The following is a 22,730-nucleotide window of genomic DNA, read 5'->3' as shown; positions in this document are numbered from 1 at the left end:
ACCGGGACCGGGCCGGGACCGAGCTCCGCCGGCCTCTGCTCGGCTGATACCGGGACCGGGCCGGGAGCCGCGCTCCGCCGGCCTCTGCTCTGCTGATACCGGGACCGGGCCGGGACCGAGCTCCGCCGGCTTCTGCTCTGCTGATACCGGGACCGGAGCCGAGCTCCGCCGGCCTCTGCTCACACCGGGACCGGGCCGGGAGCCGAGCTCCGGCGGGTGTCTGCTCACACCGGGACCGGGCCGGGAGCCGCCAGTTCTCCGCAGCCCGTGCGGGCGCCGCTTCTGCCGGACACGGTGACCGAACCGCCCCCGGTGTCACCGCTGCTCCGCGGCCCAACGGCACCTGTGCTGCGGGGACAAACGTGGCCCAAAAACACAAACCCAACACAACCCTCGCGGTGTACTTGAGTCATTTTGCAAGCACTTTTCTTCAAGTTTTCTTTATTTTAACTTTATTTAGGGTTTTTTTTAAGATTTCTAATGTTACAGTTTTCTTCACTTAAAGTGATGCCTCGTGGGAAACGGGAGAGAGGGTTTGTGCCTTGATTCCAGTCAGGAGCATTAGGACACATTAGAAACATTTTTTCCCCCCAAAACCTGCCTTGCTTATCACATTATTTGAATAATCCAGGAGTTCTGCCAGTTTGTAGATCCAAAGAAATTACTTAACCCATTCTCAGGAGAGATGACATCATGCTGTTAACATCAGCCCAGGGACTGCATTCCCAGGGCATGAGCTGGGCTCCCTCACCCGGGACCTTCCTGCCATATTGGGACTTTTAGCACCACCATCACATCACACCATGATTTTCTCCTATTTTTTTCTTATACTATTTTCTAAACTCTATGTTCTTTGCAGCAGGATGCCCCCCAAAGCATCATGCTTGGTTTTGTTGGGTGTTTTTCTCAGCCTCAGCTATAGTGACAGATGATCTTTGCCTACCAGAGCAGTGACTGGAAGAGACTCTCTCATGCTGTAGTCATGGACACTGCACAGACACCAGAGACCAGCTGCATTCACAGAGTCACAGAGCAGGTCATGCTGGGACCACCGTGGGTAATACAGTCCAATCTTCCTGCTCCAGCAGGGTCAGCCCAGAGCACATGGTACAGGATTGTGTCCAAATGGTTCGGGAATATCTCCACTGAGGGAGACTCCACAGCCTCTGAGGGCAACCTGTACCAGTGCACAGTCACCTGCAGAGTGAAGAAGTTTTTCTTCATGCTCAGGTGGAACTTCCTGTGCATCAGTTTCTGCCTGTTTTCTGCCTCTTGTCCTATTTCTCAGCACCTGCGAGAAGAGCGTGGTCCATGCTCTGACAGCCACCCTTTAGATAATTACACACATTAATGAGGTCCCCTGTCAGCCATCTTTTCTCGAGGCAGAATGGGCCCAGCTCCCTCAGCCTTCCCTCACAGCAGAGATACTCCGGTCCTTTAACCATCCATGCTGCCCTCCACTGGACCCGCTCCAGGAGCTCCATGTTCCTCTTGTCCTGAGGAGCCCAGGACTGGACAAAGCACTCCAGATGTCACGGGGGCTGAGCACAGGGGCAGGATCACCTCCCTGACCTGCTGGCAATGCTCTCCCTAATGCTCCCCAGGATTCCATTGGCTTTCTTGGCCCCCAAGGCACAGTGCTGGCCCAGGGACAGCTTGTTGTCCATGAGGACCCCAAGTTCCATCTCCACAGAGCTTCTATCCATCCGGTCAGCCCCCGACCTGTACCGGTGTTCGGGGTTATTCCTTCCCCTCCTTCCTTCCTGCATTCAAGCAGTTCAGCCGTGAAATAAAAAACAAAACGATGGAGAAGGGCTAGGCACGGCTTGAGAGCCACCAGCCCTGGCCCGGCCGGCGGGGCCCCGGGGCCGCCCCAAGGCCGTGTCCCGCCGCGCATCACCGCGGCCGCCGGTCGCCATGGGAACGCCGCACGGCATGCCGGGCTGAAAGAAATTGCTGCGGCAAAACCCTGCAAGAGCGCCGGATCAGGACCAATAAGATCTCGGGGTGATGGTGGCGGTGGCCAATGGCTGACGGCCGGGTCTGAGGGGGCGGGGCTGGGGGCGCTCGGAGGCGCCGGCGGCGCGCGCGGGTCGGTTAAACAGCCGCGGCGGCGGAGCCGAGTGCGTGCTTCAGTCCGCGCCGTCCCGCAGCCTCATCGGCTCCGCATCCGCATCGCGCTGACATCGCGGCGCCCGCTCGACGGTGAGGGCAAGGCGTGCCGGCCTTGGGCGTTGGACAGGAACAACTGCTGAGACGGGCCAGGGCCGGCTTGGGAAGTCTGGGACTGGGCAGCCGCGGTGCCTGGGCTCTTGGCCGGCCGCCGCCTCCGGTTTTCCCTCGTCCCCGGCAGCTGCAGCCGGGCGGGGCTCCGAGCCCTCGGCCGGCCTCTCTCGGCCTCCCCCGGGAGAGGAACGGGCGGTGGGGCCGGGCCGTGGAGCGGCCGCGCTCTCTGGCGGAGCTCCCGGGCGGTGGGGCCGGAGCGGGGCTGGGGAGCGCCGGGCGGTGTCGGTGCGGCCGGCGGCAGAGCGGAGAGCGGGCGCTGAACGGGAGCGGCCGTGGAGCCGCCGCCGCTCGGGCCGTGCCCGGGGCCGGGCCCGGGGCGGGGGCACCGCGCGGCGCCCGGGAGCCGGGAACGGCGAGAGCGGGTGGTTCCGCCAGGTGCTCCTGCAACTTGGAGTTTGCTTCGTGTTTTTCTCCAAGCAGGCAATCATGAGTGATCGAAAGGCAGTGATCAAAAATGCGGACATGTCAGAAGAGATGCAGCAAGACGCTGTGGAATGTGCAACTCAAGCTTTGGAGAAATACAACATTGAGAAGGACATCGCTGCGCACATAAAGAAGGTAGATGTTGGCTTGTAATGTGCTCATGATATCTCTATGCATATGAAAAATCAATTGGGGAGAATGCTGCTAGGCAAGTAGTGCTAGAAAAACAAGTTTTAGAGACGCTAGATAATCAAGCTGGACTTTCTCTTTAGGCTGATGTCCATGTGTTCCCTTACCCACCCTTTACGTCGACCTTTCTAGGTGTTGGGTTTTTTCTTACCGTACTTTCTGCTTACGGCTTTTTTTTTTTTTTTTTTTTTTTTTTGCCACTGTCCCGTTGTCCACCTGAGGGTAGAGTGGCACCTGACTGTCCCTGTGACTGATGAGCGGGTACAAAACACAGGGGCTCTATTGAGCTCTCCTGTGGTTTTCCTCTGAGAAGAAGCTTGTTCTTCTTGGTTTCAACTGTATTTAACTTAATCTTAAGGATCTCTTTACAATTCTTGCCAGCTGGATCAAAAATAGCAGGGTAAAAGTAATTTTCTGCAGTTCTGTAATCATACCTCTCCTTATGTAGTGATACAAGCACAAAAGAAAAACAAAATCCTGGTGGCACTGATTATCCGTTGTTTGCAACATCTGTGTTGTCCTTTATGTGGGATTAACAATACATGAGAAAGATCTAGTTCAGATTTTATTTCCTGCTTCGTCAGCTCAGGGGAACAGAGAAATCCAAGTGCGTCAGTAGAAGTTAAAGTGATCTGAGTGGAAGAACTGTTGAATTGTTAAGGCCGATTGGACTGAAACTGTCTGGAGTTAACTGCTTGGCATGAGCAGCTAAATTTGATAGAGGTTTAGGCCACAAGCTGTGAATTTTCACATAGATATGTTAACTTTTACCTATCGCTGTAAAAAAGGGCCTCAAGAGCCGCTTCAAGCTGGAAAACAAGGAAGTTATGATTGTCAGCAGAAATCACAACATCAGAAATAAAAAAGACTGTCTAGAGACAATGAAAAGATGCAATAAAGAACAAGAAGTCCCCAGATCCTAACGTTATTATTGGTCTGACCTGTGAAGGGTGGGGAACTGAGATAGGAAGGGTGTAATTGCCTGACAATTTCTTTCTTTGGGGTCCTTCTGAAGGCACCAGCTGGAGCTGCTCTGCCGCTGTGCCGCTCAAAGCCTGAGGCTTTGCTCTGCCTGGGGTGGAGGTAACTTTAAAATACTGGATACCTGGGGTGGAGAAGCTTCTCTAATGTGAGGAGTAATTGATCCGTGCAGAACGATTGCTTTTGCTAAAGAAATACTTGTTTGCTATGACCAGAATACAGAAAGGCTTTTATTCTCTAGATGCAGAAAGTACCTATGAAAATTAAAAAGAAAGTTTAGTACTTTACAGATATCCTTTGTAGCAACTACTAGGAATTAATAGAGGATTTGTTTGAAAACATATAAAGCACAACTGCTTAGATTTATTGATCATTCTGTTGTTACAGAGCGTGTGGCAGACAATTTACTGTTTAGCAGCTGTGCTGCTGATAAACAATGAAGTCCAAATTACAGCTTTGTCTCTGTAGGTACAAAATTAATGGTGAATCTTTTACTTGAGAATTGTAGATGCAATCATGTTATGAATTATGAGGGAATAGAAGACTACTTCAACAAAAATAATGTTTTAAACTTACTGCTGCTCGGTTAGGAAGCGCTGTGGGGTTTTTGTGTGTCTGACTAAGCAGCAGGTGAATAATAAGATGTAAATAAAATAATCCTGGTAATTAAAAGCATCTGTTCTTCCTCTGATTGCCTTGCTCAGATAGTGAATACCTATTAGAAGAGTTCTTAATTTGTAGTGATCTGTTTTGCAGGAGTTTGACAAGAAATACAATCCCACTTGGCACTGTATCGTGGGAAGGAATTTTGGCAGCTATGTGACTCATGAGACCAAGCACTTCATCTACTTCTACCTCGGCCAAGTTGCTATTCTTCTTTTCAAGTCTGGCTAGAGCCTTGGACTGTTACTGAAACTTGCATCCAGTTACAGGACTCTCTGACTAGTCACTGCAGCCTTCCTGAGGACACAGGCCTTGATTTTCAAGGGCAATGGCAGGGATTATGTTGTAACAGATGACATTACATCGTGGATATAAAAAGGAGAAGTACCAAAAAAGTCTTCCTTGTATTTATTTTTTTTTCCAGAAGGCTCCTCCTTTGCTACTAGAGCTGTTGGAGCAGTTTGCTTTTGCAAATTTTATAGCCATCTACTGTATTTCCGGATTACTGCTAGTGCTATGCAAGTACTGACAGTGTTTAGCTCTTTATGTTCCAAATTTCTGTTATTCTTCTGATTTTACTTTTATAAAATAATTTTTCCCCCCTCTTGTTTGCTGGATGTGCTGTCCCAAAACCTGAGCTGTTTCTTTTTTTTTTTCTGCTATCTCTGGAGAAGTGTGCTGGAGAATAAAAGCCAAGTTCTACCCCAGCCAGGTTGTTATTTCTGGCTGATTTGTGATGTTGTGGTGACAGTGGATGACGCTGGGCAAGCCATGGGGCGTGCTGCCTGAGGGGGTGTGTGGGGCTGTGTGTGAGGCCCGGGGTGTTCCCTGGGCTCAGTCCAGATCCTGCCACGGCTGTGGGTGACTCATGGCCATTACGGCATCGGGGTGATCCCGGTGTGGCGTGGAGCCACCCCTGCGGGCCTGCAGCAAAGGGCAGCAGCTCTGCTCTGCCTGCGCTGGTGAGTGGAGCCCCAGGGCACTGAGAGCCCGGTGCTGGTGTCACTCCAGCCACTGGACGTGTGCTGAACGTGAGAGCTGTGCCCCTACCTGGCACACCCAGCCAGGGCTGCCCAGGGACTGTGGTGGCACTGACAATAGCTGTGGGGGCTGCTTTGTTGCAATAGGACATGACATAAAGATGCTTGACTAGAAGAAATCAGAAGGCTTTATTTAAAACTCATTCAGCCCTTTTATCACACGCTGTGCTATAGAAGTCACATTATTGGTCCACAGGGCTGACACCTCTCCCCTTGGCTCAGTAACAAATAGCAAACAACACCTGTTGTTATGGGAAAGGAATGTTGTTTACACAAGGTTGTTTTGGGAAAAAGAAAACTGTTGAAAAGTTTGCAGAAAGAGCTTGCAATTCTCAGGCTCAGAAAATACTGGGTCCACAGTGCTTGGCAGGTGGGTCTGGCAGGGGCTTGCTCCTGCAGCTAAACCCTCTTTACTGCTTGATACAGACATCCATGTGTGATCAGGCAGCTGTGGGAGAGGATACAGGCACGCACAAAGAAATGCAGCAGCAGCTGCTGCAGCATCCATTCGGGCTGTGGAGAAATGGGAAGTTGAAAGAAAGCGTAGTCATTATAAAGAGGATAAATGTTTGATTGTAAATAGCCTTTCGTGGAGCACTAGCCACACCAGACATCAAGGGCGAACACCACCTTGGAAAAGTGAAATACTGGGGTCATGCGATTCTTTAGAGTTTTCCTGGGGTCTGGTGTCACCTCTCAAAGAAATCTCTTCCAAAATCCAGGATACCTGAATGCTGAGCTAAATCCATAAGTCACCAAGGAGCGCTGTGGTTAGACAGGCCTGTGCTCTGTCAGGGACAAGGACTAGCCCGTGGCCGGGGTCGAAGGCCATCTGTCTGTCCCATGCCCTCCTCCTAGGGACGTGTCATAGGGAAGGAAAATATGTGGTGCCTTGAAGATTAGCCCAGTGTCCTCTGTGTTTTTTCAGTAATCACAGACTCTGCTGATAGCAGCGATCATACTGAGAAAAAACTCAAACTCTTCCCAGGGGGGGCTCAAAGCTCCTTGACCAACTGGAGGTAATGGCCGGGCAGGCCAACGGAACGATCCAGGCTCTTGCTCTTGTACAGCAAACAGCTCAGGAGCAGCGGGAGCCTTTTAGCCGAATGCCTTCCCTGTCCATTACAGCGTGCACAGAATTACAATTGTTTCAGGCGGAGTCAGGCCGCAGCCGCTCTCCCTGGTGTCCCCGGTTTACCGGGGCCGCACCGACCGCGGAACCGGCGGCGTTCCCGTCGCCATGGAAACGGGAGAGGACGCGCGGCACGCTGGGTGGAGAACGCCCCGCCCACTATCCCGCGTCTGGCCAATGAGCTCCTGGAGAGCTGCTGGCAGTGACCAATGGGTGGCGGCCGGCGGCGGGGGGCGGGGCCGGGGCGCTCCGGGGCCATGGCGGCGGAGGCGCCGGGCCCGCGGGACCGGGATGGCGGAGCGCGGCCGGGCCGAGGGGAGCTGCCGGTCCCTCCGCAGCTCCCGCCCCTCCTGTGCCCCGCACTGCCGGCCAGCCCTGCCCGGCCACGGCCGTAGCTCCGAGCGGCAACCGAGAGCGCGCTGGAAATGACGATACTAGTGGGGCCGCTTGAGGGGTGGTTTTGGCAGGGAGCCGCACCTGCAACTTTGAATTCTTTTTTGTTGTATGACCATGTGTGATCTGACGGTTGTGATCAAGGACACGGACCTGTCTGAAGCGGTGCTCTGCCGAGTGCCAGCCAGTCTCTGGAGGAATGCAGTGTTGAGTGTGGCACTGCAGCTCAAGTAACGAGGGCAAGTTTTACTACTAATATATTCCTCTTGAACAATATTTGAACTGTATAATTACTTTTATTTGGGAGAAGACTTCCTTGTATTTATTTTCTTTCCACAGCCAGCTAATTTGCTAATAAAAATGTTGTGTTTTGCTTTTGTATTTCTATACTCTCTTCCTGGTACTGCTTGTGCTATTTCTTTTTTGTTGTTGTTTTTCAAATGTGGAAGAACAACTTTGTTAGATAGTTGAGGGTTTTTTCCCCCCCTCAAATCCAGAAGATCTAAACACTATGGTAACTACACTCAGAGCTTGGTTAGTAATTCTAAGAATAATAGATCTAATTAGGGAACAATCAGGTATTAAAATACGGCCTCATAGTATGAGGTTTTTCTTAAAATAATATTTATAGAGGATTTGTTTGAAATGTGTTTAAACCCAAATTCTTGGATTTGTTGATCATATTGGTGTCGAGCATACAAAACTCGTAGTGAAGCTTTTTCTTGAGGGGCTGTAGATTCAGATCATGGTGTGAATTATGGGCGTCAAGATGCCCTTACATGCTCCAGCCATACGGTTTTTTAAGAAGCTTGGGGTTGCTCTCCTACAGAACTTGAAGATCTCACCCCTAAAATAATGGAAAAGGCATCAGGAGATGCATTCAAGAACGCATTTTAAAGGTTAAAAGAAATGGCTTTAGGATCTGAGTTGTCTTGTGGGGTTTTTTTCCCCCTTTTGAGGGAAAAGTAAAATAATACTACTTCAAGTAGGCCTGATAAGGTACTTTTTTTTCTTTTTTTTTTTTTTTTTTTTTTTTTTTTTAAACTTTTTCGGTTATTTGCTACAAATCGGTGGCAATGGTTTTGTCCCAAATGATTGTCCGTCCTGTGGGGCGCTGCCGAGGTGGGGCGATCCCGCGGCTGCCGGGCGGGGAGCTCGGCGCTCGGGACTCGGCGCTCGGGGCGGACCCGTCCCGCAGCTCCCGGCGTGCCCCGCGCGGCCCCAGGACTACAAATCCCGTCATGCCCAGGGGCCCGCCGGACCGGCTGCATCCGGGTCCGGCCACTGCTGCGGGCGACTCGTCGCCATTACGGGGCAGCGGCGGCCGAGCCGGGGCCGGTGCGGCGCCGAGCAGCCGGTGGGTGCCGGGGTGGTGCCGACCCCCTCGGGCGGCAGCAGCGCCGGGCCCCGCGGGGCTCCGTGAGCAGCTCTTCTCTCTCCCGCGCCCGGAGCCCCGCAGGCCCGGCCCGGCCTCCCGCGGCCTTCCCCGGTTCGAGCGGAGCAGCGAGAAGATGTCGCCATGAAGGAGGCCGAGTCCGCGCTGCGCCGCCCCCGCCGGTCGCCCCCGCGGGCCATGAGCCTGGGCCCCCGCCGGCTCCGCCAGCGCCCGTCGTGCCCCCCCGCCCAGGGCCGCCGCTCGCCCGGGGCCCCCGTTGATGCTGCAGAGCCCGCCCGGCGCGACCCCCGCAGCCCCCGCCATGGACAAGAGCAGCCCCTGCGGCTCCGGTGCCCCCGGCTCCTCGGCCGGCAGCAAAGCGCAGCAGCCGCGCTCCGCCTCGGCCGGGCCCGCCGCGGGGGAGTCTAAGCCCAAAGGCGGTAAGCGCTGGGGGGCTGAGGGGACACGCCGCCCCGGGGCTTGTGGGGAAGCCGAACGCGGCCTTGTCGGGGTGTTTGTGTCTCAGCCGCGTTTAATAGGCGGCGTTTCAGGTCACTGCCTGTTTTTGGTTTCTTTTGCCATCCTCTTCCGGCTTTGCTCGCTGTTTGGTGGGCTGGGATTCCTACTCTCCTCTTCCTTTAAGGATTAATGCTTTATCTTCATTAGTATTGGAGTAATCCTCTTGAGAGCTAAAGTAGGTGCTATTAGTAGGAACACCAGTGGCTGTGACTAGAGCCCATAAGTTTGTCTTGTACGGTGTTGTTACACCTCACCGAGGGGGTCTGGTGTCAGCATTCCTCTTTGAACGCGGTGTTTGAGTGACCTGCTCTGGGGAGCTCAGAGTTGGCTGGCTGTTGTTTGCTCCTCTGGCATTCAACCCCAAGTGTCACACCTGGAATGGCAAACAGCTGCTTCTGCTGACAGAGCAGTTTGTCAGGAGCTGGTGTGGTTCCTGTCATTTCAAGGTAAGCCCTAAGCCCACTTAGCTCTGTAAACTTGTTTAGGAGGAGAGTGTTCCTGGCAACCTTTTTTTTTTTTTTTAATCTAGAAATAGGGCAGTAACAATTAAAATCGATGATTTTAGTCCTTGAAGCTTATGAGAGAGTGTCAACAGGTTGCTACACCACCATTGCTGTACTAATTTCCTTCCTCCTCTGGTTTGTTTCAGCTGTATTACTTGAGGCCTTAGAGAAAGCAGCAGTGCACTCCAGAGGGTTAACAAAATAAATATCTTGGAGGTGTTTCTTGCCTCCTCTTTGGACCTTCTAAGCATGATCCTGTCCTGGGTAACCAAGTATTACCTGCTCTTTACCTGTATTAATTGACCTTCCACAGGGCTGACAGAAGTGGGGTGTGGGAGGTGATTCACCCACAGCTCACCAGGTTGTGGTGTAACTGTGCAATTACAGTAAAATTTTAACTTAGAATTCAAACACTTGGAAGTCTTTATAAGAACTTTTTCTGTCCCTGACTTGCCAAGAGACACCTCCTCACTCCAGCTTCTTTTATCGTGGTGCGTGATGCCCTGTGGAGGATTACTGACAGAGTACAAACATCCTTCAGGAAGGGGTTAAGATGATTTGTGCTGTGGCTGGTATCCCTTCATGTAGAAGACAAAGTATCTGGACTGAGGAAGGACATAAAAGGCCTGTTGTTTTATCCCAGATTAAAAATGTTAAGTGATTTTTGTGGAATGACACCTTTCACAGGCTTGAAAATGGCACTGGTAGCACAGGACTGTACTCTTCTACTCCAAAACTTTTAATTAAATAAATGCTAAAACTTTTTAAGACTTTTTATTTTTTTAAATGCAACAGAGGAAATTTTTGTCATGGCATAATTCCACTTCAGTGATAGTTGTTTCTGAGCTGCAGAGGGGAGAGTTGCTTCCTTTACAGGGCATCAAAGGGACCTGGACAAATTAGAATCTCTTTTCATAGAAGTAGATGTTTATTTAGGAACATCTTAACTGGTGGGTACTGAAGACTAAAATGAAAATATTCCCTTGGTGAAATTAGAGCAAACAGCTACACAGGATGCAGCTGGGGAAAACTGTGGCTGTGTTTTCTTGGCTGTTGTGTGTAGGACACTGGCACGTCACCATGTGGAGTCTTTTTGAGTTCCTCATCACTGTCCCTGTAGCTGATGTGGTTGGTGCACTCCTTTAAGGACAGGTTTAGGATGTACTCTGGAAATCTTACATCTCTTCTGAACTGGAAGGTAATTTTATGGACCACAGCTGTTGCTCAGATGGTCACTGGGTTAAATTCAGTCAGGTACTTGCCATTTGATGCTTTCCAAAGTTACCTACTGTCCAGCTGAGGAAATGAAGAAGTGGATATTCCTGCATCCGTATGGTAGCTTCTCTTTCACTGGAAATTGGCTAAAGAGAGTACTGTATTCCCTTGTGTTTGTGGAAGTTTGATTCCTTCTGTCAAATTTGGCCTCAGAGACCAAATTAAATTAAAAGTTTCCAGCAGAAAAGTTTCTTTATGTTGATTAGTGTGCCAACAGGAGTCACATCCAGTTAGAGTGGAATAAAGTAGCTAAGGCAAGACAGGCTTGTGTTGGGGTTGTGTGCAGTCCTCAGGAGCTGATGGACAGTTTTAGTTGTCAGAAGTGTTCCTGGGCCTTATCACAGCCCGTGGGAGCCTGCTTGGCTGGGCTGAGAGAGCTGGGTCACCTCCTGCTCACTGGGATGTTTGCCTTGGCAGCAGCAGCAGCGGCCTCTGTGTGTTTTCATGAAACCACCCTGTGGCTTTAGTGTGATCCAGACCCCTTATGCAATGCTGCTGGCTTCAGCACGGCTCAGCAGAAAAGGGGAAAAGAGGTGGAAGGAAAGAGCAGTTCTCACCCTAATAGCAAACCAGTATTGCAGCTCCAGTGCCAGTGTTGTCACCCACAGCTGCTTCTGATGTTGTGAACTTCATCTCCTCTCTCTGGATCTTTGGAGATACAGGTCCTCTAGGAACAGGAGAAACCACACACAGGTCTCAGGGCTTGCTCCAAAATGCCAGAACAGTTTTATTGCTACTGTTTTTAAATTATACTGACAGTGTTTTTTATAAGTTTCTTGGAGTGTGAATGGATAGATAAAGCCACGTAATCTGTGTATATATAGGTTAGATGCCATGAAAACAGCAAAAGGACTAACTTAGGACCTGAGTGAAGACTAAATACCTCACCAGAACCCTGTCTGTTGCTAACCCCTAATTTACCAAGAAAAGAAGCAAAAAGAAAACTACCAAATCCAAACTTACTCTTCTTAAAACTAAGATCTCACAAGAGAGGATGGCAGTGAGAATCTTCCCCTTTTCTCTGTGCCTGCATGCAGCCTGTCCTGTCCTGTCCTGCCCTGCTCACTGTGGGAGTGCTGGCATGGATGACAGCAGGCAGGGAGCTCCCTGACATGTGGCATGCTGGAAAGGCTGGATGGAAGGACATTGCTTTGTGGGGGAAAGCTGTTCCAATTTACAGATACATTCTCCAAGCTCCTGGTTGTCTGCTGACCAATTTCATTATTACTCTGGTGCACCAGGCTTCTGCTGAGGTCGCTTTTTCTCATGGTGATGGGGGTGAAACTACTGATCTGTAAAATCAGGTTTGAGGCGTTGTTAGGCTGTTGTAGGGTCCTTTTAAAAAGGAGTTCTTTCCTATAAAATGTGAGAGTCACTAAAGTGACTCCCAAAGGCTCTAGGAGCTGCCTTAAAAGGACCTCTAGTATGACAGGAATGTGAATAAACCATCTGACTGACAAAGCTGATGGTGAGTAACTCGATTAAAACTTTAAGTGGTAGAAAATTCTTCTGTCAGTTCCAAGGGTGAGCTGTTCCTTGTCCAGGGCCTTGTAAACACCACTTTAGACTGACTTCTTCTGAGTTGTTTCTTTTCCCTATTTGAAGATGGCAGAGAAACTGCAAAGTGGTACAGACACAACAGTTGTGTGCCCCTCTAGTGCATTTGCTGAAATTACAGATTTAAGGGGGTAGTTGAGCTCTAAACTGACAGTTCTGCTCCTGAGTAACTAGTCCAAACCTCTTCAAAACAACTTATTTTTTTACCAGAGACTCTGAGATGTTGGTTAATCCTTCTTCCCTACAAACATTCTCAAAAAAGGTCTGTCTAATCATTCAGCCAGACCTGGTCACACCCTCAGTCCTTGGCAGCTTCTGGTGTGTTTTTTCCTGATAACACTCAAGCCATGTCTTTTTAGCCTGATGTGCATTAAAGCACTGCCAGCTCTGCAGGCATGTGTTTGAGTTACACAGCTGTGGTTCTGACAGAGTTGGTTTAATTCTGAATTAAAGGATCAGCCTTTTGAATAGCAGAGTAAATTACCAGTTCTGATGATGAAGTTTCTCTGCAGTATGGGCCTGTCACATCGTGTGAAAGTCATGATAGTGTCCTGTTTTAGCTGTAGTTGCAGCCAAATAAGTCTGACAACTGCAAGAAACAGCACAGAACCTGGTCCAGCCACTTTTATTAATTTATTCTTAAGAAGTTGGATCCTCAGTAATATACAATAACACACAGACCATTTCTGTTTTCAGCTCACCTTTTCTGGGGGACACAGGTGGAAGAAAAAACTTAAAATAACAACAAAAGACAGTTTTTGTGGATGATGCCATTCCAGCTGTTTTAAATGCTTGGGTAGATGGGAAGTGGTGCTGGGAAAGGGAGAAACTGGAAGCACTGGCAATGAAATTGCCCACATGAGAAACGTGATCCTGAATCACAGGGATGTGTTTATAAGATTTATGTTAAAGGGTGGTGAGGAAGACTACAAAGTGGGAAAAGAGAAACTAATACGCTTTTATAAAATGCAACTAGATATTGTGTGAGAGCTTGCTGTGTGTGTAATGTTTACTGAGTATCCAGAGTGACTTTGGGGCTGGCTGATGTGGATAGATGTCTTGTGGAGCCTGAGGAGTTTTGTTTCTGAGCTTATCACCATACCTCTGCTACAAATAAAACTGGAGACAGGTGGTGGAAGTGCCAGGTTAAACACCCAGTCCAAAGCCTGTTGTGTCCTTGGGCAACTCTGGTCTTGTGTTATGACTACTAGAAACATCTTCATAGTATTAACTCTGTTCTGGCAGTTTGATTTAGCAGCTGTTGAGGCACGGAAAACCCCTCTCAAGAGCTGGACTGGTTTTTCTGCACTTGATTCCTGCAGTTTTTTTGCTTTGTGCTTTACCACTGTGTCCTGTGTTAGGGTCAGTGATGTGCTAAGTAGTTTTTGGCAAACAGTTCTTGTTGCATAGGTTGGTGGACTTAGTACTTAGGTCTTAGGTATGTGCCCTGCAAGGCCACAAAGTGTTTGGTTTGTGCTTCAAGATCAATTAGCATTTGTTGGCCTGGTGACATAAAAGTATTTTTTAAACAGAATTAGATCTGCTGGGATCTTTTAAGCATAGAGTGCAGAAGTGAGTGAAGACAGGCAATGGAACCCTTCAAGAAAAAGGCAAAGAAAGCCTTCAAGGCGGCAGTGTGTTTATCAAGTGTATTTTATAATATAAAATAATAAATATGATAAATAATGATGAATTGTGTGGTTTAGGCAAATTAAATTAAAAAAAAACAACCCAGTTGTTGTCAGTTCTTGTAATGCAGCATAAGGATGTGGTATGTGATGTTAGTACTTATAACTTGATGTACCAGGCAACACAAATATCTGGTGGTGGCAATTCCAAATCTGGAATAAAGAAGTTCAACTCTTTATGAAAGATAGAGCACAGCAAATATATTCTGTTAAACTCTTTGATCAGCTCTTTGGGCAGTGATAGGAATGAAGTTGTTTGGGTTGCTGGGGGGGTTTAATGTCCTGTTAAGCACTGCCCTTAAGTTAGTGGCTGAGGTGAGCTCATCTCCAGGTGAATTAACTGAGGTGCAGTACATGGGGCCAGCTCCTGCTGATCTGATTCCTTTTCTATTTCCCTTTCAGATGGAAAGAATGCGAGTGGATCCAAACAGCGTTATAATCGTAAAAGAGAAACTTCATATTCCAAAAATGAGAACTTTTCCAGTCAGTCCCGTCGCTCCTATTCACAGAAAAGCAAAGCTTTTAACAAGATGCCCCCTCAGAGGGGAGGCAGCGTCGGGAGTGGCAAACCTTTTAGCTCTTCTAATGGTGGAAGACGAGATGAGGTGAGAAGTGTAATGCCATGACTCCAAGACCTCCTTTCTTGGGATGAGAGCATCACCCTGACCTGCCTAGACAGGTCTGCTGTGTTCAGTTCCTGGGCTGGGAAGGGAGAGTCATAAGAGGTGCTGACATCGTTGGGATGCCAGAGGGAGTGTGAGCAGAGCAACTTGGCAGCTGCAGAGGAGGAGTGCTCTTTGCTCTGCTCCAAGAAAAAATGCCATCTGAGGAGTGGGTGCCAAGACAGGCCCTGTACACATCTCATGACACGAGTCCTTTGTGAAGATATGGAGTGACACAATTTCACTGCCCTGTTCCTGGAGGCCACACTATTTTTAGCACAGCCCAGGTGCCATTGGTGCCTTGCCCATCTGGGCACACCTGGTTCACGTTCAGCTGCTGTTTACCAAGAACAGACCCCTAGGTCTTCTCCTGATGGGCAACTTCCCAGCTGCTCTTTCCCAGGCCTGGAGCATTCCAAGGGGCCGTTGTGACCCAGGTGTAGGACCTGGCACTTGGTGTTGTTGAACCTCAGGCCACTGGCCTTGGCCCATCAGTCCAGGTTGTCCAGGTCCCTCTGCAGAGCCCTCCTATCCTCCAGCAGATCTGCATTCCCACCCAACTTGGTGCCATCTGTGAACTTGCATAGGATGCCCTCAATCCCCATGTCCAGATCACTGATAAAGACATTAAACAGGAGTGGCCCAAATACTGAGCTCTGGGGAACCCCACTAGTGGGAGCCCAGCTGGATGTCACCCCATGTCCCTCCCCTCCCTGGGCCCAGCATCCAGACAGGGTTTTTACTTGGTGTGATACGCTTATCCAAGCCATGGGCAGCCAGTTTCCTCAGGAGAATGCTATGAGGAACTGTGCCACAGGCTTTTCTGAGATCTAGGGAGAAACCATCCACAGCTTTTCTCTCATGCACTGTGTCACCTTGTCATGGGAGGAGATCAGGTTAGTCAGGTAAAACCTGCCTTTCATAAACCCACGGTGGCTGGGCCTGATCCCCTGGTTGTCCTGTATGTGTGATGGCTTGAAGGAAGATCTCCTCCATAACTTTGCCCATCGTGGAGGTCAGATTGACAGGCCTGTAATTCCCCAGATGCTCCTTCCAGCCCTCTTTGTAGCTGTGTGTCACATTTGCTGAGTTCCAGTCAGCTGGGACCTCCCAGTTTGCCAGGACTGCTGGTAAATGGTGACTGCTGCTGCTGGCTGCCTCAGTCACTGTGGTGGATCCCATCCTGTCCCATGGGCCTGGGGTTGTCTGAGTGACACAGCAGGTCACAGTTTCTCTGGAGTGTGGTGCTTCCTTCTGCTCCTTGTCCCAGTCTTCCTGCTCAGGGGGCTGGGTACCTTGAGGACAACTGGTCTTACTATTAAAGGCTGAGGGAAAGAAAGCAGTAAGAACCTCAGCATTTTCCTCACGCTTTGCCACTGTGTTTACTTCTGCATCCCATAAAGCACGGGGATTTTATTTAGCTCTCTTTTTGTAGCTGATGTATTTATGGAAACATCTTTTTTGTCTTTTACAGCAGTGGCCAGATTAAGTTCTAGTCAGGCTTTGGCCATTCACTTCTTTCCCTGCATAACCTCATAGCATCCTTGTCATCCTACTGAGTTCCCATCCCTTCTTCCTCAGGTCATAAATTCTTTTTTTTCCTGAGTTCCATTTAAAACCCTCTGTTGAGCCAGGCTGGTCTTCCTCTCATATTTGGCTTATTTTTTGGCACAAGGGGACAGCATGTTCCTGTGCCTTTAAGTTTTCTTGAAGAATGTCCAGTCTTTTGGACTCCTTTGCCCTTCAGCACTGCCTCCCAAGGGACTCTGCCAACCCATCTTCTAAACAGGCCAAAGTTTGCCCTCTGAAGATTGATTGTGTCCAACCACTTCAGGGGCACAAATTTACAGGTGATAGTGGTATTGTGGAATTGTATTGGCCTCGTTGATACCAAGGTAAAACCAGACTGAGGCTTTTATGCTGATATGGATCTAAATGCTATAGAATGTTTGTGGCCTTTAACTGATATCTGGTTTTTTGGTGTTGATGGATGAGCAGCCCTTTCACCTAGAACACTGGCTGAAAATTCACCTGCTGCCTCTGTTAAATTTGGATTCATTGCTTCATTATATGAAAACTAACCAAAACAAGTACAGCCTGTGCAAATAGTAATCAAACTTGTATTACTGTCTTAAAGAGTATTGTCAGGATTTGAACAACTTCTTCTTGACTATGTTTTGCCAGCTTCTACTTGTCTTTGTGGTTGTTTTAACTCTCTCCTCCTTTTGCCCAGTGTGGGGTAAGACCACTGAGTTCTGACTTTGAGGTTCTCATGCGTTTCTAACGCTGCACTACTTGATTTGCAGAACAGGGATGGGAGAAGGTGGGTGAGTAGGTGATGCATGTTCTGTGTGCTGTCACTGATGGAGCCTGGATGTCCACTGTACTGATGCCTTTGCTGTAAACTGCAGCAATTCTGACAAATGCTCTTGTCTCTTAGGTAGCAGAGGCTCAACGGGCAGAGTTCAGCCCTGCCCAGTTCTCTGGTCCCAAGAAGATTAATCTGAACCACTTACTGAACTTCACCTTTGAACCCCGTGGCCAAGCAGGACATTTTGATGGGAATGGACATGGCAACTGGGGGAAAAGGAACAAGTGGGGACATAAACCGTTTAACAAGGAGCTCTTCCTGCAGGCCAAGTGAGTGAGAGATCATGGGGCTCTGAGACATGGAGCTGTAAGGGGTGACCAGCCAGGGAATTGTATTTGGGCTTGACTAACTCTATCAGTCTTTTCCAGGGTGAAATTACCTTGCTGTAGTGTTCTTAGTGTTAATGACTGTATTTTAAAGGGATGTTGTCATCACCTGTTTGCAAGGTATCTGATGGAGTGAGTCCTTTCGATACAAACAAAAATCTTCTTAAATTTTCAAGCATGGCTTTGGGACATGACACTCTTATTTGGGAAAATCTGTATAGTTCCTTATAGAAGATGGTTGATTTTTCCATAAACTGGTTTGTTGAGATGGAAGGGATAGTAGTTTCTAGATGGAAGCTAATCTGAATTTTCAAGTCCCAAAGGCAGTTACTTTTATGAGTCTTAGTTCTTTAAATGATGATTATTTTGTGGGCCCTAAAGTATGTAGTATAACCCAAATGATGATCAATACAGTAACCTAGCAGCAGAATTCCTTTTTGACTGGAAATTTCCCCAGAACTTGAAGTGTGTTCAGAATGTCCTATCTCTGATAATATTAAAGTTATAAAGTATTTTCAGCATTGATGCTTCTGATTTCTCCATAATGATTGTGGCTTATTGTAGTGAAGTCTATTTGCAGGAACCCCAGTAGCTGTAGTTTTTGTGACAGTGTTTTTCCCCTGTTTTTTAATAGATCCCCATTGCAGCTGACTGTTTCTTACACATTTCTGGAAAACCAGTCTGCCTGGCTCGTTCTGTACTTTGTGTTGTTGTGCCTAACTGAAATCAGACACACCTGTATCCTGAAAATCTGCTTGTGAACTGAACTCGTGATTTCTTGTTGATAGAAGTTACTGACTGCATCCAGCAGTTTTCTGCTGGACAAAGAAGAAGCTCAGAGAATCCTGTAGGATAGTTCTTAAAAAGTTTTTAGAAACAACTGAGTGGATCATGTGTCTCTTTGCCTTTCCCCAGCTGCCAGTTTGTTGTCTCTGAAGAACAGGACTACACAGTCCACTTTGCTGATCCAGATACCTTGGTCAACTGGGACTTTGTGGAGCAAGTGGTCAGTTGTGATGGGCTAGATTTTTTTTTTTTTTTTCCTTTTTAAGAACCTCAACCTGTCTTTAAGTACCTCTTTCCCTCTGTGATGTTACATAAAACTCAGCTGTTTTTGAGTTGAGGCCTTTTTTGTCACTCCCACAATACTGGGAAAGATCTGTCATGGAATATATTATGAAATCCTTTCATGACAGGAAAAGAGAAGTGCTAAAATCTATTAGGAAAATTAGCAGCTTCTTCTTGCTTTCGCAGATGGGAGCTCATCAAAAATAGTATCTGACATTCTGTAGACAGAGTCCTTGTGATCGAGATATTAACAGAAAACTTGGGCATGAGTCCATGGAAGAGGACTAGAGTGTAGAATTTTGAAGAATTATTCTGTGCATAGGTGGCCTATCTTGCCTAGCAACAAAATGGAAAATCTCTTGAGAATTGTGGTCAGAAGTTTTGGGTTGCCTCAAGCAGAAATTTATATCTGCCAAGACAGTCTGGTGCACAGTGTAGGTGGAGCAGGAGGTAGGCTTACTGTTACCTGTCACTACAAGAGAGCTGAAAAAATCTAGGTGCTTGCTTGGCAGTTATGTCTCTGCCACACAGAGATGCTACCAAAGTGTCTGGCTAGACCTAGCATGTTCATGGAGGTGGGTAAGTTCAGTCTCACAGTTCTGCAGCGCTGCACAAGTCTGCCTGTGGGAGAGGCCACAGAGCTCGCTTGCCATCTTCTCACTGTCTGAATACCCATGATGAAGATGCTGCTGACTCTTAGAGATGATGAATACATGAGGGGAAGCATGAGAAGACTCACTTTTTAATGTCATTAGAGTAGAAATAAGATATAAGCTATAAGATGGGCTGTTTAGAAGGTTATTCTGTGTGCGGTCTGAAGATGTTAGTTCACAGTGCACTAATTTCTTGGTAAATAGAGCCTAAAGAGCTAGAAGATGATAAGTTAGAGTAGATCTTACAGGTGGCTTATTCTGGATGCCAGGAGCTGATGTCTGAGTCTAAAGCTTGTCCTGTTGTGGTGTGCCATTTCAGCGAATCTGCAGCCATGAGGTGCCCTCTTGCCCCATATGTCTGTACCCACCGACCGCCGCCAAGATCACCCGCTGTGGGCACATCTTCTGCTGGGCATGTATCCTTCACTACCTCTCCCTGAGTGAGAAGACCTGGAGTAAGTGTCCTATTTGTTATGGCTCTGTTCATAAGAAGGATCTCAAGAGGTGAGACAATGTTTATTATATCCTGCATATTTTTGGGCTGTTATTTTTACACCGCTAACCTCCTCCATACCTTGCAGTGTTGTTGCTATGGAAACTCGTCAGTATGCAATTGGTGATACCATTACGATGCAACTTATGAGGAGAGAGAAAGGTGTTCTGGTGGCACTGCCCAAATCCCAGTGGATGAATGTGGTTCAGCCTGTTTACATCAGAGGTGAGTGTATCTGAATCCTGTTCCTGGCTGTGACCAGGATTTGTGTAGAGACAATTGTCCCTGGCAATGCCATGCTGTCATCCTAAAACACCAGACTGCAAACCGTGGAGCTTAGCAGCAGAAAAGCTTAATGACCACATATTAATAGTAAATTTTCTACTCACACTTCTTCTCTAAAGCCTTGTGTGCTGTGTCCCTTCAAGTGACTGAACTGCAGAGTCCTGCCTTCACAGTCACTGCTTATAATTTGATGTGTCCTTTTTATCCTGCAGTCATTGATGTGAGTCTGACTGCTTTTACTGGCTCTTCAGTGTCCTTAATTTTTTTCCTCCTGACTCATTATACAGCTTCACAAAAATAACTGTCTCTGTGTCTAAACTATTTCAAGGCTGTAATCTTCAACAAGGTTTTCATCATCCTCACTTATCAACTGAAGTCAGTGAATGCTATGGGGAAATAATCAAAATTATTGCAAACCTATTCCAAACATCTGTTGCCTGACATCTTCAGTTTTCTCCAGTCAAGAGTGTGACTAACTCATCATCATCTTATCTGTTAGTATCGCAAAAATTTTGTGACTAAAGAAATAATTTTACTGAACATTGCTGCTTTGTGGGCTGTCTTGGCTCACTTCATTTTGCAGTCACATTTAGGAAAGGCTGCATGCATTTAAACTCTCTGGAAAAAGTCAAGTCTTCCAACATGTGATGGATATCCAAGCATGCAGGCTGTGGTCTTTCATGTTTCTCAGTATTTGAAACCAGGGGGCTTTAAGTCCTTTCATAAAACAAATAAAACAAATACAAGATTTGAGAACACTCTAAAGCCAGGAAATTGACCATTAACTTGGTGTCTGTAGACAAGGTTGGACCCTTGGGGAGCAGTGAATACAGGGACTGTGTTAATGTGGGATGCTGTGGTTGCTGTAAAGTAACAGCGATGGTCACCTTTGGCTAAACTGCAATTCTTTAGCTTGCTGTTTCTGCTGGGCTTCTTGTAAAAACCTCATCATAATGTTTTGTATGGATTTTTAATACCTATGGGCTTATGAACTAGTTTGAGCCAAACCAGGGTGGGTGGCTTTGCAGGAATTTCCAACAGCAGTATTTTAAGGAAAGAGCAAGAAGCTGCAGACTGCATTGTTTCAGGAAGCTTTGACGTCCTCAAGGCTTCTCAAAGGTGATGCTCCTACAGTGTAGAAGTTTAGGCTTGATTTTTCCTGATGTGTAGCAACTCAGTGGTGAAGTGGCAGATGAGCTGCTGTGTGGGGGAGATGGGTGTCAGAACAGCTATGTGACACCAGCTTGTGATACAATGGTAATTTGTGGAGTCTGTATCAGACTCCTGCTGAGTGTTGTCTGCCCTGGGGAATTAACTCACAAAAGTGAGCTGTAACAAAACTTGAGAAGAAGCAGCAGTCCAAACTGGTGGCTCTGTGTGCAGATATTAATGGTTTGGTGCTCCTGTGCAGATGACCAGCACAGTCAGTATTCAAAGCTGCTTCTGGCATCCAGGGAGCAAGTCTTGCAGCTGGTGATCCTGGAGGAGAAAGCAGCATTACTGAAACAGTATGAGGAAGAAAAACACACCCCAGAAGCCTGTTTCATTGAGGCAGCTATCCAGGAGCTGAAGGTAACAACTTCTTGGGAGGCTTTTAGTAGCTTTATTTTTATGAGTGTGCTGAGTGCTGAGCATCCTTGTTCTGCTGCATGGATGGTTGTGTGCAATTATTCTGTCTCCAGCAAGTTGCTGGTGTTTGGTGCTGGAACAGCATTTTACACCTTGGAGGAGACTAGCCTTGGGGCCCCAGGTGTCTGATATGGTGTTCAGGATAACACAGCAGAATGGTTTTTATGGGATGGTATTCCAGTAAAGGAATGCCAGGGCAAGGCTAAAAATAACCGTGGGGGTGGTCTCTTGGCCTCAGTGGCAAATTGAAACTTGATCCCTTTGGATGATCTGCAGGAGCGAGAAACAGCACTCTCTGCTGACCAGGATAAAAACAATGGGATTGCTGGAATCACTGCAGCTGTGGAAGAATTGGTCTTAGAAAGCCCCAAAGCTGTAGAACCTGCTGTTTCCCAAGAGAAAAAGGTGGGTGACAAATCTGCTCTGGCAGATCCTGTTAACACTTAATTCTGCCACTTCATGCTGCAGTGTGTGGTGAACTCGTGCCAAAGATTTTTGCAGAGATGATAATGTTTGAAGTAGGTGGCGTGGTACTAACTCTGTCCTCTCTGCTGTGGTAGTGTGATGTGGAATATCTCTCTGCATTCGATGAGGAGCTTGTGGAGCCTTCCTCTGACCTGGCAAGTTCCTTTTCACCTCCTGTGGAAGTAGAAGAGGCAGTGCTGGATGAGGAGGAAATACCTGAGGTGGACGCTGTAGGAGAACCTGTTATAAACACTGTAGAGGAACCAAATCCGGCTGAAACAAGCTGCCAAGAATCTAAAGATACAGTTAGCAGTGGACATCTTGGCAGCTCTCCTTTTTACTATTTCTATCAAGGTCAGTGCAATGAAATCCTGTAAACACAGGGGCAGAGATGCCTCCTTTGAGACCCTCCTTGAGGAATGTGTTTGTCAGTTCATTAGATGCAGCTAACCCCTGTGAAATAAAAGCCTCACAGGAACTCAGAAAGGACCTTTAATTTTATTAGTGGAGGGTGTCCTGAGGTGGGGAGAAGGGTGCTGGGAATGAGCAGGCAGAGAAGGAGTGATGGTGTGTTGCCTTTCAGCGGAGGATGGGCAGTGCATGTACCTTCACCCTGTGAACGTTCGGTGCCTCGTGCGGGAATATGGCAGCTTGGAGAAGAGCCCGGAGAAGATAACTGCAGCTGTGGTGGAGATAACTGGCTACTCCATGACAGAGGTACTTATTTTATCTTATTAATTGAGGGCCTTGTGTA

General features: G+C 47.9%; 2 protein-coding genes across 7 annotated transcripts in view; both read left to right on the top strand.

Annotated features, from left to right (window-relative positions):
• The first annotated feature begins 2,044 nt into the window (after positions 1-2,044).
• Positions 2,045-5,249, top strand: LOC136368857 (dynein light chain 1, cytoplasmic). Of its 2 annotated transcripts, none has more exons than XM_066331303.1 (3): positions 2,045-2,205; positions 2,704-2,844; positions 4,636-5,249. In XM_066331303.1, exons 2-3 carry the CDS (start codon positions 2,713-2,715, stop codon positions 4,771-4,773), a joined length of 270 nt encoding a protein of 89 aa, XP_066187400.1. In that variant the 5' UTR covers positions 2,045-2,205; positions 2,704-2,712; the 3' UTR covers positions 4,774-5,249. The 2 variants fall into 2 exon arrangements, with proteins under 2 accessions (XP_066187400.1, XP_066187399.1); XM_066331302.1 differs by having other exon boundaries at positions 2,048-2,205; positions 2,707-2,844.
• A 3,118-nt stretch (positions 5,250-8,367) lies between these two features.
• Positions 8,368-22,730, top strand: part of RNF10 (ring finger protein 10) — a 38,885-nt gene continuing 24,522 nt past the window's right edge. For 4 of the 5 annotated variants that reach the window (XR_010744915.1, XR_010744914.1, XR_010744916.1 and 1 more), the window contains exons 1-10: positions 8,368-8,922; positions 14,427-14,629; positions 17,127-17,326; positions 18,299-18,389; positions 19,424-19,608; positions 19,686-19,822; positions 21,294-21,454; positions 21,788-21,916; positions 22,072-22,330; positions 22,560-22,693. Coding sequence is in view for 2 of the 5 variants with exons in the window: in XM_066331295.1 (XP_066187392.1) it covers positions 8,763-8,922; positions 14,427-14,629; positions 17,127-17,326; positions 18,299-18,389; positions 19,424-19,608; positions 19,686-19,822; positions 21,294-21,454; positions 21,788-21,916; positions 22,072-22,330; positions 22,560-22,693 (1,659 nt within the window). In the remaining 3 variants the exon portion in view is untranslated. The remainder of the gene's footprint in view (positions 8,923-14,426; positions 14,630-17,126; positions 17,327-18,298; positions 18,390-19,423; positions 19,609-19,685; positions 19,823-21,293; positions 21,455-21,787; positions 21,917-22,071; positions 22,331-22,559; positions 22,694-22,730) is intronic. The other variant, XM_066331294.1, reaches the window with a different exon arrangement.

This window comes from Sylvia atricapilla, chromosome 17, assembly GCF_009819655.1.
Source record: "Sylvia atricapilla isolate bSylAtr1 chromosome 17, bSylAtr1.pri, whole genome shotgun sequence".
Lineage (NCBI taxonomy): Eukaryota > Metazoa > Chordata > Aves > Passeriformes > Sylviidae > Sylvia > Sylvia atricapilla.
The sequence above is the reverse complement of the archived record's forward strand: the minus strand, read 5'-3'. Positions and strand labels throughout refer to the sequence as shown.